The 14,861-nt window shown below is 34.7% G+C and overlaps 1 protein-coding gene across 1 annotated transcript in view; it reads right to left on the reverse strand.

The window, feature by feature from the left end:
* The window catches only part of LOC128652486 (uncharacterized), an 868,114-nt gene that overhangs the window by 50,088 nt on the left and 803,165 nt on the right, over nucleotides 1-14,861 (reverse strand). Inside the window, exon 99 of the mRNA XM_053705422.1 lies at nucleotides 4,317-4,437. Coding sequence (XP_053561397.1) covers nucleotides 4,317-4,437 — 121 coding nt within the window. The remainder of the gene's footprint in view (nucleotides 1-4,316; nucleotides 4,438-14,861) is intronic.

Here is a 14,861-nt window from a genome sequence, read left to right on the forward strand (position 1 = left end):
TGCAGGAAGTGGTCGCTACAATACCTCTTGCTTCTACGCACCTTGGATTCACCGGGCAACTGAATTTCAGCAGTGCCTTGAGAACTGCCTTTCCAACTCTGCAGGAAAAGTTTCAAACTCTTATACATATCTATTTTCCTTTGCCTCTCCTGGATAATATTCTCACTCTTACTGAGGATCCTGTTCCTGAGGGGCTACAATATTTTACTGTATCAGACAAATGGCAATACTTTACTGCATCAGACAGGTTTTGCATATTTTGAACCCTGTGTATCTGCCAGTATTACTCTATTTTGGACTTATTTTTATGCTGCCTATTTGAACCTCACTTTTTCAGTGAATAGAGCTAAGATAAAAAAAAAACTTTTTATTGTTAATCATATTTTGTAGTGTATGTGAGAAATCACCTTATTTAAGTGTATACTTTGGTAACCTTGATATGAATTTTCAGTGCGGTTACTATTTATATTTTGACTATGTTACTTGCACGTGGATCAATACATTTTCATTTGGATAAGGCAATAGTGCTTTCAGGGAGACTCCACAGCAAAACAATAGAACAGAAAGAAGCACTGCATGTGCGAATCAATAGCGCAAGATGTATCATGCACAGTGAGAAAACACAGGGTACTCACATGTACAATGGCACTTAGTTGTGCCTGTAGGTGCAGGTTGGATTTTATCAGCAATCCCGCTAGCTGAACTCCGGTGTAACTGGAACTCTAGAGGCTGGTGCTATTCGTGTATATAGCCTCCATACAGCTACCTAATATAGACACTGTTGCCAATATAATTATCGTTGTTAATTTTGCATCACTGTTACCATTTGCAAATTGGCAGCAATACATATGGTCATATGTTCATTGTTCCACAACTAATATTTTCCACATTATTATCTCCTTTCTAGCGCCTCCTATAGGATATATATTAGCATTATATTTCCTTTATTTCAGTTTTGTTCACAGTGCTTTCAGGGAGTCTGGGGTTTTCTTTTTTATTTATTAAAGTGAACAAAAACCACAGAAGACGGAGGATTTTGCTGCTGTTCATAGATTAAAATTCCCCTCAAGGAAACAAGTATTTTTTTTTTCTAATTTTTTAGTCATGTATCAGAGCTTTAAATGAAATGTTCTAAACTTAAACAGAGAGTCACTGCACATTTCTGTGCATGGCTTACGGACATTTCAATGTGTAGTGAATATATTATTCACAGAGCATTTGCATATATACAAAGTCACCCTTTACCAATGCATGGCAAAGAATAATTTATTAGACTCTTTACAGAAATTACCAAACTTACAAAGGCTTTAAACTCATGTAGCATGTTTGTAGTGATGGTTTGAGTAACCTTTATTGCTTGGTTTCAGTGTAAGTAGCTAAGGATATTTTATTTATCTTATAATTGTATTATCTTTTAATAATAGTCAGCTAGATTACGAGTTTTGAGCGCTATAGGGATTTTAACGACCGCCACAAAAGGAGCGTTATTTCACCTCCCTATAGCACTGATATTACAGGTTTGTAAAAAGCAGGCTTGTGCGGGCGAAATGGTTGCATTGAGCTCCATATCGCACCGAAAACAAACACTGCTTTGACGTGCTCATGCCCAATTTCCCCATAGACATCAATGGGGAGAGCCGGCAAAAAGAAAAGCCTAACACCTGCGATCACGGAAACAAAAGCTCCGTAACGCAGCCCCATATGTCTATGGGGAAAAAGAAAATAATGTTTAAACCTAACACCCTAACATAAACCCCAAGTCTAAACACCACTAATCTGCTGCCCCCAACATCGCCGCCACCTACATACAGTTATTAACCCATAATCTGTCGCCCCCAACATCGCTGTCGCCTACATAAAACTATTAACTCCTAATCTGCTGCTCCCAATGTCGCCGTCACTATGCTAAAGTTATTAACCCCTAAACCTCTGGCCACCCACACCACTACCACTAAATAAATCCATTAACCCCTAAACCTAACCCTAACACCCACAAACTTTAACATAATAAAAATATAGCTAAATTAAATGTACAATTATTAAATAAATAAACCTATCAACCCCTAAACCGCCAGCCCCCCACATTGCAACAAGCAAAATTAAACTATATTAACCCCTAAACCTAACCCTAACCCTAAACCTAACCCCTCCTAACTTTAACATAATTAAAATAGAGTTAAACTAAAGTTACAATTATTGACTAAATAATACAAATTTAAAAATAAATACTTACTTACCTGTGAAATAAATCTTAGCTAGCTACAATATAACTAATAGTTACATTGTAGCTAGCTTAGGATTTATTTTTATTTCACAGGTAAATTTGTATTTATTTTAACTAGGTAGACTAGTTAGTAAAAAGTTATTAACTATTTACTAACTACCAAGTTAAAATAAATACAAACTTTCCTGTGAAATAAATGCTAACCTGCCTTACACTAAAACCTGAAATTAACACTACAATTACTAAAAATAAAAATAACTAAATTACATTAAAAAACCCCCACTAAATTACAAAAAATAAGAAACAAATTATCAAAAATAAAAAAGAATTACACCTAATCTAATAGCCCTATCAAAATAAAAAAGCCCCCCCAAAATAAAAAAAACCTAGCCTACAATAAACTACCAATTTGCCGCTCCGGACATCGCCACCACTATTAAAATGTATTAACCCCTATTCCACCACTCCTCGACATCGTCACCACTATAATAAACCTATTAAACCCTAAACCGCCGCCCTCCCAAATCGCAAACACTATTTAAATATTATTAACCCCTAATCTGCCGTCCGCCTACACACCGCCGATATAATAAACTTTTTAACCCCTAAACTACAAGCCCCCCACAACGAAATATACTTAAATAAACTATTAACCCCTAAACCTAACAACCCCCTAAGTTTATATTAAAATTACAATTTCCCTATCTTAAATTAAAACTTACCTGTCAAATTAAATAAATTAATTTTAAACTAACAATTAAACTAAGATAATTATTAAACTACAATTAAACCAACTACCAATTAAATTAAACTAAACTACACATTAAAAAAATCCTAAAACTACTCTAAAAATTAGAAAAAGTATCTATTACAAAACAAAAATTAACTAAATTACAAAAAAACCCCCACTAAATTACGAAAAATAAGAAACAAGTTATCAAAAATAAAAAAGAATTACACCTAATCTAATAGCCCTATCAAAATAATAATAGGGGTTAATAAATTTATTACAGTGTTTGCGATGTGGGAGGACCTCAGTTTAGGGGTTAATAGGTAGTTTATGGGAGTTAGTGTACTTTTTAACACTTTAGTTATGAGTTTTATGCTACAGCTTTGTAAAGTAAAACTCATAACTACTGACTTTAGATGGCGGTACGGGTCTTGACGGTATAGGCTGTACCGCTCACTTTTTGGCCTCCCAGGCAAACTCGTAATACCGGCGCTATGGGAGTCCCATTGAAAAATGACTTTTTTAAAAGTGCGGTACTGACGTTGCGTGACAGGCTAAAAGTTGTGTAGTGCACCTATACCGACAAGACTTGTAATAGCATCTTTAGGGAGAAAGCAGCATTAGCCATAACGCTGCTTTTTCACTCTTAACGCCAGACTCGTAATCTAGCTGTATGGTAATTAAAAGGCAAAATATGTAAATTATTGCCAGATTTAAAATTATCACTAAAACATGAAAAAAGCAGCACCCTTAATACAAATTCAAAATGTCCTGTGCTTCGTTATGTTGTCAAATAAATGGTGTTCTGTTGTCAGCTATAACATTTGTACACAACTAAAATATGATCCGCAGAATATTCAAAATATGTTACTTGAAACACATTTCATCAAAAAAATGAATTGCATACATATCATGAATTGATATTAGAAGCCAAGTTTAAAAAAAATATTCAAACACATTGGGCAGACATCTTGCATATTAAAACAGCTGCATTTTTCTTTCTTTTTTTAATAATATATATGAGTTCAAGTGGTATGGAAATCTCTTTGAAAAAACTTGTCTCTTATAGTTTTGTATGTTTACTCACTCCAAATGCAGGAAAACCACATTTGACTGTTAAAACCATATTTATAATTTAAGCACTATAATTCATTCAAACAACTGCACAGATGGGAAGGTTGTAGAAAAGGATACCATAATCTTCCTGAGTTGAATACAAAGTTTTAATACAGTAAACGCTAATAGATTGGAATGAGACTCAAACAGAGTAAGACAAGGGGTCACAAATTTAACTTGATTAATGCAGTCTAATTACAGTTAAGTCAGCTATTAAAATATGATCACCCTTGCTAAGATACTTGCCTGCATTGTACTGTCAATGTAGACAGGGCACTCATATATCTCAGTTCCATCTTCAGTCGGTTTTACATTACCAAAAAATGCAGGAGTTATTATGACAAATGGTAGATTTTGCACAATGTTCCTGTAAAAAGTGAAGAACACACTGAGTTTTTATGATAATTGATTGAAAATACACTTCTAGTCAATACAGCTACTGTATGTACATAAAACTCAAATGTGGAAAATGCATGTCACCTTATTGTCTAAACAACATTAAATGGCAAAAGCTATGGTCCAATTTATCAAAATGTGCACTACTAGTATTAAAGATCACAAATAGCTTGTGGGAATTCTTTAAAAACAATATTATAATATGGTACAAGAGAAATGTTTAAATTGATACTCATTTAACAGTTGCAAACAAGCTATAACAATGGACCATAAATAAACAAATTAAGCTCTTATTGAACTTAGTAGAGTAAATGTGTTACAATATAGAGAATCTCACTAATTAAGCCTTTTTATTTCATAATTGCTGTTCAGCCAGGTACCAGCAAATCCCTTCATATTGGTCAATCATTACTGGAAAAAAAGTGTTCTTACAATACTAAATACTGTCTGTGATGCTTATGTATTAATAATATAGATCTAAGAATTGATTATTTACAACAGTAGCACAAGAATGAAGCCTAGAGGAGTTTTTTTGCAACGTTATACGCATTTTAAGTGATCACAGTTTCAAGTATTCTGTTACATCAGCATTTTATCATCACTTTCTATTTCAACACATCTCTATTAATGTTTGACAACATCTGCAATTTGTATATGGAGTCTTGATAAATCATTACTAAATAAAATATGTTGGCATGCAAATATCAGCAATGTTCCATATAGGTAAATAGAATAAAACTGACAATTCTTAACAGTTTTATTGACATGGAATCATGTTATTTAAACAAATTAAATAAACATCAGCCTGTAGTTTGTTTGTTTGTTGTTGTTTTTACTTAGCTAGCTTTGAAGATAAATTTATTTTTCCAGTATGCTCATCATGCCAAGATACAAATGGCATTCAGATGGTTAATCAGTGGTGAATATCGATTTGGATTATAATAGGTTAATGTCAAACATGTAAATGAGTATACTCCTTCCACAGTGACCAAAGGGGTTAAATGAAAATCCCTTTACTGTAACTTTAAGAGGTGTGAATGGGCTGTTGTATCTGTCAGTTTCGAGTGACTTTTCAGTTTCAATTTCAAAAACAGGTGCTTAATCCACAAATACTTCTTTTCCGGAGATTTGGGGCTTTTAACAAATGAATGCATTTTGCATTGTGATTACTAGAGAAACTCTACAACCAGAAAGCAAAAACCCAATTTTGGAAGTAAATCGCTGATAGATTGTGATCAACCCCATGGATTGAAAATGCACATTCATAGTCCTGCCTTCAACCATTTTATTTACCACTGTCTCTTGCCCATAATATCACATTTCATCATGTTCTTGTTCATTATCAAATGTACTCAAAAAGGAAATTAAATACATCTTTCTTTTTGTAAAAATTGTGCATGGTCTACAAACCCCTGGTATAGGGAATTTACAACATTTTGAAAACCTAAGTTACACAATTTGTACACAAAAGAGGTGTTTAATGTCCCTTTGAGAGAAACATGAATCAGAAGCAACACATTCTCCTGGAACTAACTTAGTAATTTCAGGCAAAAATAGCCAATAGACTGTGATCAAACCCTTTTTGCTTCCAGGCAAATAGGTCAATGTGTTTTTCAAGTGGTGACAATGCAAAATGTATCTATATGTTAATAGCACACAGACGCTAATTTGTTTTCACTAGAAAAGTTCCTGTGTCAAGTACTTGTTATAAATAAAGAGACTGAGAAGCCACCAGAAACTGACATATATTAAAGCCCTTTAACATCTTTTAAGGTTGCAGAAAAGTTCTTTAGAATTAACCCATTGTCACTGTGTAAGAAAAAAGCTTTTTTACTATTTGAGATTAACCTTTTGCAATCTGAATCCATTCTCATCACTTCTAAACCATCTGAATGCCAATGGTATATAGTCACGATGTGCATACTTGACATGAATGTTCAATGACTATATTGTCACTTAATATTTTAAAAGGTTTGTTTTTACAGTATTTATATTAATTTATTTCAAAGCAATATTTTCCAGATTTGGTGCAATCTACAGCTGAAAACAAGAAGACAACGTGTTCTTATTACAAGGATTTATGACATCCTCTTATATTTGAATTTTAATAGTACTGAAACTGTAAAGAATGAAACCACTCCATTGCAATATTGTATCTATAAAGAACGTAAACGTGAGTTTAAATGAAACAACTGGATTTCAAAAAGATTGAGCTTCTGTGAACACAAAGGGCCCCATTTATTAAGCTATGGTTGCATCTTCAGGGGCCTCAGCATTTCAGGCTTGCATGAGTGAGCCTGGAATGCTAGTTAAGAAGCTGGGGTCTTAAGATTAGGATGATTAACAGCCCGTACTTGCACGTGATTGGCCACATGTGAGAAAAGAGGCGGCATTGCACAAGCAGTAGCTTTGAAAAACCTAATTTTAAAGGCTGTTCACCTAATCACAATTCCTTTTAAAAATACTTAAATGAAAGGTGAAATCTTTTTTGAACATCTTATTTACAGATACAATATTTCAATGGAACTGTTTCATGTTTTACAGTCTCAGTACTATTCAGTTCTAATAGAAAACCAAAGTCATCTTATTGTTTTCAGATATTGATTACGCCAAACTGGAATATGGTGCTTTAAATCAATTAAAGGAAATATTAAAAAAAAATAAAGATTTTAAAATATTAAAAGTGTCAAGATAGTAATTGAGCAAAAATGTCCAGTATGTCCATGCCTATATACAAATTGCATTCAGATGGTTTAGTAGTGATGAGGATGGATTTGTAATCCAATAGGTTCCTTTTGAACTCACAATTGCAAGATCATGTTTTACAGGCCAGTTATGAAGATGCCAGTACTAATATTTACAATCACGTCCTGATCTCACTTTTCCTGCATATTTCCTAAGCTGTACAGGATATCACATGCTCAATACATAAACATGTATAGGGATGAATAGTGCTTAAATAAATAGATTAATAGAGCTTTAAAAGAAATTGATACCATGTATGCAAATACTATGAAATGGCCACAGGAGACATTTTAAAGGTGCGTCTTGCACATGTGTAACACAATAGAAAGATTGGAATACTTGCAAAGATGTTCAAAATATAATTTTGGGTCTTTATAATGTGCCTTGAGGTCTTGAATTTGAAAAATTGTTATTTTCATGTTAAGAATAGGGCTTTTCTCTGTATACTGAAAAAGTGATTGTATGTTGATGTGGGAAATAGCACAAAACACGCTATTGTTACTGTGTTTAAATGAAAAGTGTCCTTTTCCACAAGACAAAGAGATGAAAAGACCTAAGTCATTAGATTATGATCAACTCCTTAGTAAGAACCATACAAAATATTAAGATGAAAGCCGTACATAAGCCAAAGCTAAAAAGGAAAGATATACCAGTGAGTGTGGCATACAACACAAAATAACAAATATTTCAATGTATTTTTATATGTATCTTTAACCTTTTTTAAAGGCAAAAGTAAATCACATTTTTATGGACACACTTTTCGATCTATATTTTGCTATAGTCTGTTTTAATTAATATAGAATGTTTGCCAAACAACCCTAATTATATTTCTTTCAGATGTATGACCACTTTTTAGTAGACGTGTTTATTCATTTTGTTACAAATGCATATTCATAACAAAAATACAGCTAATCTAAATGAAGGCAGAAACTGATTTAAAGAAAATGAATATGTACGCATTTCTTTAGTATACATTTGTTTCCTTTAAATTAGTTTTTAAAGGTAAAATACTTACCAATAGCACATTAGTGAGCTACGCTAATCTGGACCCTTCTTCATAGAGCCCAGTGCAGAGCGAATAGGAGGCTTGGCGTGGCAGATCCCAGAGCCTGTGCTAAAGGAATATTCTCTTTATCCACTGTGCTAAGCCTCTAATTAGCATGGCCCTGGGCTTTGTGAAAAAGTGTTGGATTAGCACCTGTAATCTGGCCCCTAGTTGTACAGAAATGTTGTGGGTAGAGATATGGGGGCTGGTTTAGCATGCTGCGAATGTCTTAAGACCGCTGCTCCTTAACTTATTCACCACCTCTGAGGCGGCGGCCAGCAATCATCCCGATCAGATACGATCGGGATGATAAACACCCCCTGCTAGCGGCCGATTGGGCGCAAATGTGCAGGGGGCAGCATTGCACACGAATACGCTGTCGGAATTTAGCAATGTCAGGCGGACATGAACCGCTACAGTGGATCATGTCCGCCGACACTTGATAAATTGGCCCCATGCTCTCAAGTAGCAAACGTCCTGCTTACAATCTGCAGGTGACTGTCTTGTGGAAACTGGGCTTTACTTGAAAATATTGAGTAGGTGAATTTCTGATCTTCAGCAAATATTCGGCTAGATTACGAGTTGTGCGTTAGGGTTAAAAAGCAGCGTTGAGAGGTCCCAACGCTGCTTTTTAACGCCCACTGGTATTATGAGTCTGGCAGGTACAGGTGTACCACTCACTTTTTTGGCCAGACTCGGAAATACCGCAAATCCACTTACGTCAATTGCGTATCCTATATTTTTAATGGGACTTGCATAGCGCCGGTATTACGAGTCTGACCAAAAGTGAGCGGTAGACCCTCTCCTGTCAAGACTGTTACCGCATTTTAAAGTCAGTAGTTAAGAGTTTTACACTACAACGCTGTAGCATAAAACTCTTAACTAAAGTGCTAAAAAGTACACTAACACCCATAAACTACCTATTAACCCCTAAACCGAGGCCCCCCCCCACATCGCCAACACTAAAATAACATTTTTAACCACTAATCTGCCGAACTGGACTTTGCCGCCACTATAATAAACATATTAACCCCTAAACCGCCGCACTCCCGCATCGCAAACACTATTTAAATATTATTGACCCCTAATCTGCCTGCCCTAACATTGCCGCCACTATATTAAATGTATTAACCCCTAAATCTAAGTCTAACCCTAACCCCCCTAACTTAAATATAATTACAATAAATATAAATAAAATTACTACAATTCACTAAATTATTCCTATTTAAAACTAAATACTTACCTATAAAATAAACCCTAAGATAGCTACAATATAACTAATAGTTACATTGTAGCTAGCTTGGGGGTTATTTTTATTTTACAGGCAACTTTGTATTTATTTTAACTAGGTACAATATTTATTAAATAGTGATTAACTATTTAATAACTACCTAGTTAAAATAAATACAAATTTACCTGTAAAATAAAAACTAACCTAAGTTACAATTAAACCTAACACTACACTATAATTAAAAAAATTACCTAAAAAAAATAGAATTGATTACAATTTAAAAAAAAATATCTGGTGGGAGATTACTTTTCTAAGCAGATATTTAAATGAAGAAATAGTACAGAGAGGTTTGAGGGTCTCCAAAGTCCCTGCATTTGGCACAGATAACCCCATTTTTATGAAAAAATGGAACACAGTCTTACACAAATGTTCCACAGATTTAATAAGTCTATTATATGAGCACCAGGATTTAGCTTTAAAAAATATTGAAAAAGAAATTTGTACATTAGAAACGGAGCTTACCCCTTTCTTAACTAACAAAACATGTAACGACAAATTTGAAACTATAAAAACAAAAATTAAAGAACTAGATGATCAGATTAGGGAGAACAAATATAATAAATATTTAAGAGACAGTGAAGATTTTAAAAATGGTACCCAATATGTACAGTTGAAACAACACTCACTTCCACATAGAAGAAATAATTCACAATCAGATCAGAAACCCACAGAGTAGGAATTTTCACACACACACACACAAATAACAATTATAAGAATAAAGAACATTTGAATTATAGGAACAACACGAACCATCATAGGAGAGAAGTCTCCTTTGATCACAGAAATAACACCACTTCACGAAGGGAACACTCTAGAAATGATGAAAGAGAAGATTTTTACGATAAAAAAGATTCACGAAACCAAAATTTTAATTACCAAGGGAGAAGGGATAATGAAAGAGGGTATCACAATTACAGACGTGATAACTCATGGAATCACAGAAATGACAACCAAGATCACAGGAATAGAAATGATAACCAAGATCACAGGAACAATACACATAGAAAAGAAAACACAAGATCTCACAATGATTATAGTACTAATATAGAGGATACTAAACTTCACCAATCTGGATCAGATTCTACTCACCCTTTTCAAAAAAACACACACAAGGAGAGACACAAAACAGAGACACACCACAACTCCCACCACCAGGAGTGGGTCCATCCCAACCGCTACTCCCCACTACATTTAGACAGAACAAATCAAAGAAAAAGAGAAAGAACACCAGATCATACAGGGGGGGGGGGGGGGAGAGGAGGAAGAACAAAGACACAGAAGGAGGTGCCAGAGAGACTAGGCATACACAACATCTCTTCATTTACTCTCACCAATAAAGAACAACAAGTGCTTTCAAAGGGTCTAAAATTCATTCCAACACAAAATGTAAATACATTTCAGCTTTTTATCGATGCACAAAAATTTATTAGAAACCTAACAGTGAAAAGATTTTTTGCAAGGAAAGAAACATTGAATCAGAATCAGCTTACTATAACACAAAATAAAGAACCAAGAACTTACTTTAAAAACACATCTACTTTTTATCCAAGTCATTGTAAAGGTCCAAACATAGAAGTATTTAGTAAATTACTACTACAAGACATAGAAGAATTACATTCAAAACCCAAATATTCGAATTTAACTAAGGAAGAATATGAAATATATCAAAATCTCAATAAACGACAGGATATAATCATGAAGGAGGCAGAAAAGGGATGAAGTATCGTAATTATGGATCGCAGCTATTATATGGAGGAATCAAATAGAATACTATCAGATACCAACACCTACATAACACTAAGGGAAAATCCAGAGAAAGCATATACAACAGAATTAAATCAAATATTATTGCAAGCTTTAGATAGAGAAATTATTTCTCAAGATGAATATGCTTTTTTATACAAAACAGATTCAAAAACACCTATTTTTTACTTTCTCCCGAAAGTTCACAAACATTCAACAAGACCACCCGGTAGACCAATTATCAGTGGGATAGACTCCTTAACCTGTAATCTTTCAGCTTTCATAGACCATCTATTACAACCATATGCACAAACAGCAAAATCATACCTCAAAGATACCAAACAAGTACTTAATTTATTACAAAATTTAAAATGGGAACCTAGTTATTCCTGGCTGACAATGGACGTAACCTCCCTATATTCTATCATTGACCACAAAAAGGGCATATAAGCCGTTGAATGGAGATTAAAACAAGACCCAGATTTATCATCAGCACTCCTGGAATTTATAATTATATCGATTGACTTTATTTTAAAACATAATTCCTTTTGGTTCAATGGAAATTATTATTTACAAGTATGTGGAACCGCCATGGGCACCAGGTTCGCCCCAAGTTACACCAAAATTTACATGGACCACTTTGAACACACCTATGTGTGGTCCAATGGCGCTCTTGGGGCGGGCCTGGTGTCCTGGAAAAGATACATAGATGACATTTTGTGCATATGGAATGATAGTGAAAGAGAAATTAACACTTTTGTTTCTCATTTGAATAACAACAATATGAATATTATTCTGACACCTGAAACTAGTAAAACAGAAATCACTTTTTTAGATTTAACTATATACATTTTAGAAGGCAATATACATACAAAAACCTATTTCAAAAAATGTGACACTAATACATATATTAGGAAGGATAGTGACCATCATCCAACATGGTTGAAAGCAGTCCCCAAAGGACAATTTCTTCGAATGAGAAGAAATTGTGATACCATAACTGACTTTGACATACAATCAAAAATTATCAAAGAAAGATTTGAAGTAAAGGGATATGAAACAAACCAATTAGAAAAGGTTAGGACAGAAGTAGCCAATAGAGATAGAACAACATTAATATCAAACACCACCCAAAAACAAGAACCTTTTAAGACTCATTTTCCAAGATTTATTACCACTTTCAATTGTGGTCACAAACAAATAAAACACATTATAAATAAACATTGGAAAGTTTTAAGAAATGACGAATATTTAAAAAACATTATTCCAAATAGACCATCTATTACTTTTAGAAAAGGCACAAACTTCAAACAAAAGTTAGCACCATCTCTTATAAAAGGAATGAATCCCCCTAAACCCATTCAGATTTCAAATCTGACAGGCTTCTATACTTGTGGACATTGCAAAGCATGCAACCACACAAAAAAGACATTTAAAACTTTCAGTTCAACAGTAACCGGTAAAACATATCCAATTAGAGATTTCATTAGTTGCAAAACATACGGCTAGATTTAGAGTTTTGTCGGTAACGACCCGCGTAGCTAACTGGCTTTTTTCTGGCCGCACCTTTAAAATAACTCTGGTATTGAGAGTCCACAGAATGGCTGCGTTAGGCTCCAAAAAAGGAGCGTATAGCATATTTAACTCAACTTTAACTCTTGATACCAGAGTTGCTTACGGACGCGGCCAGCCTCAAAAACGTGCTCGTGCATGATTCCCCCATAGAAAACAATGGGGCTGTTTGAGCTGAAAAAAAACCTAACACCTGCAAAAAAGCCGCGTTCAGCTCCTAACGCAGCCCCATTGTTGTCTATGGGGAAACACTTCCTACGTCTGCACCTAACACTCTAACATGTACCCCGAGTCTAAACACCCCTAACCTTACACTTATTAACCCCTATTCTGCCGCCCCGCTATCGCTGGCCCCTGCATATTATTATTAACCCCTAATCTGCCGCTCCGTAAACCGCTGCTACTTACATTATCCCTATGTACACCTAATCTGCTGCCCCTAACACGGCCGACCCCTATATTATATTTATTAACCCCTAATCTGCCCCCCACAACGTCGCCTCCACCTGCCTACAATTATTAACCCCTAATCTGCCGACCGGACCGCGCCGCTATTATAATAAAGTTATTAACCCCTAATCCGCCTCACTCCCGCCTCAATAACCCTATAATAAATAGTATTAACCCCTAATCTGCCCTCCCTAACATCGCCGACACCTAACTTCAAACATTAACCCCTAATCTGCCGACTGGAGCTCACCGCTATTCTAATAAATGTATTAACCCCTAAAGCTAAGTCTAACCCTAACACTAACACCCCCCTAAATTAAATATAATTTAAATCTAACTAAATTAATTAACTCTTATTAAATAAATTATTCCTATTTAAAGCTAAATACTTACCTGTAAAATAAATCCTAATATAGCTACAATATAAATTATAATTATATTATAGCTATTTTAGGATTTATATTTATTTTACAGGTAACTTTGTATTTATTTTAACCAGGTACAATAGCTATTAAATAGTTAAGAACTATTTAATAGCTAAAATAGTTAAAATAATTACAAATTTACCTGTAAAATAAATCCTAACCTAAGTTACAATTAAACCTAACACTACACTATCAATAAATAAATTAAATAAAATACCTACAATTACCTACAATTAAACCTAACACTACACTATCAATACATTAATTAAATACAATATATACAAATAAATACAATGAAATAAACTAACTAAAGTACAAAAAATAAAAAAGAACTAAGTTACAAAAAATAAAAAAATATTTACAAACATTAGAAAAATATTACAACAATTTTAAACTAATTATACCTACTCTAAGCCTCCTAATAAAATAACAACACCCCCCAAAATAAAAAAATGCCCTACCCTATTCTAAATTACAAAAGTTTAAAGCTCTTTTACCTTACCAGCCCTGAACAGGGCCCTTTGCGGGGCATGCCCCAAGAAATTCAGCTCTTTTGCCTGTAAAAAAACACATACAATACCCCCCCAACATTACAACCCACCACCCACATACCCCTAATCTAACCCAAACCCCCCTTAAATAAACCTAACACTAAGCCCCTGAAGATCTTCCTACCTTATCTTAACCCTACCAGGTTCACCGATTCATCCTCAGAAGTCTTGATCCAAGCCTCGGAAGTGTTGATCCAAGCCCAAGCGGGGGGCTGAAGAGTGACGTCCATCCTCAGGCTGAAGTCTGGATCCAAGCGGCGACTGAAGAAATCCATCCTCGGGCTGAAGTCGGAAGTCCATCATCTGGATGAAGTCTTCTATCAAGCCGCATCTTCAATCTTCTTTCTTCTGGAGCGGAGCGGAACCATCTTTTTCCAAGCCGACGCGGAACATCCTCTTCAACCGACAACTAGACGACAAATGACGGTTCCTTTAAATGACGTCATCCAAGATGGTGTCCCTCAAATTCCGATTGGTTGATAGGATTCTATCAGCCAATCGGAATTAAGGTAGGAATATTCTGATTGGCTGATGGAATCAGCCAATCAGAATCAAGTTCAATCCGATTGGCTG

This window comes from Bombina bombina, chromosome 3 (assembly GCF_027579735.1).
Source record: "Bombina bombina isolate aBomBom1 chromosome 3, aBomBom1.pri, whole genome shotgun sequence".
Taxonomy (NCBI): Eukaryota; Metazoa; Chordata; class Amphibia; order Anura; family Bombinatoridae; genus Bombina; species Bombina bombina.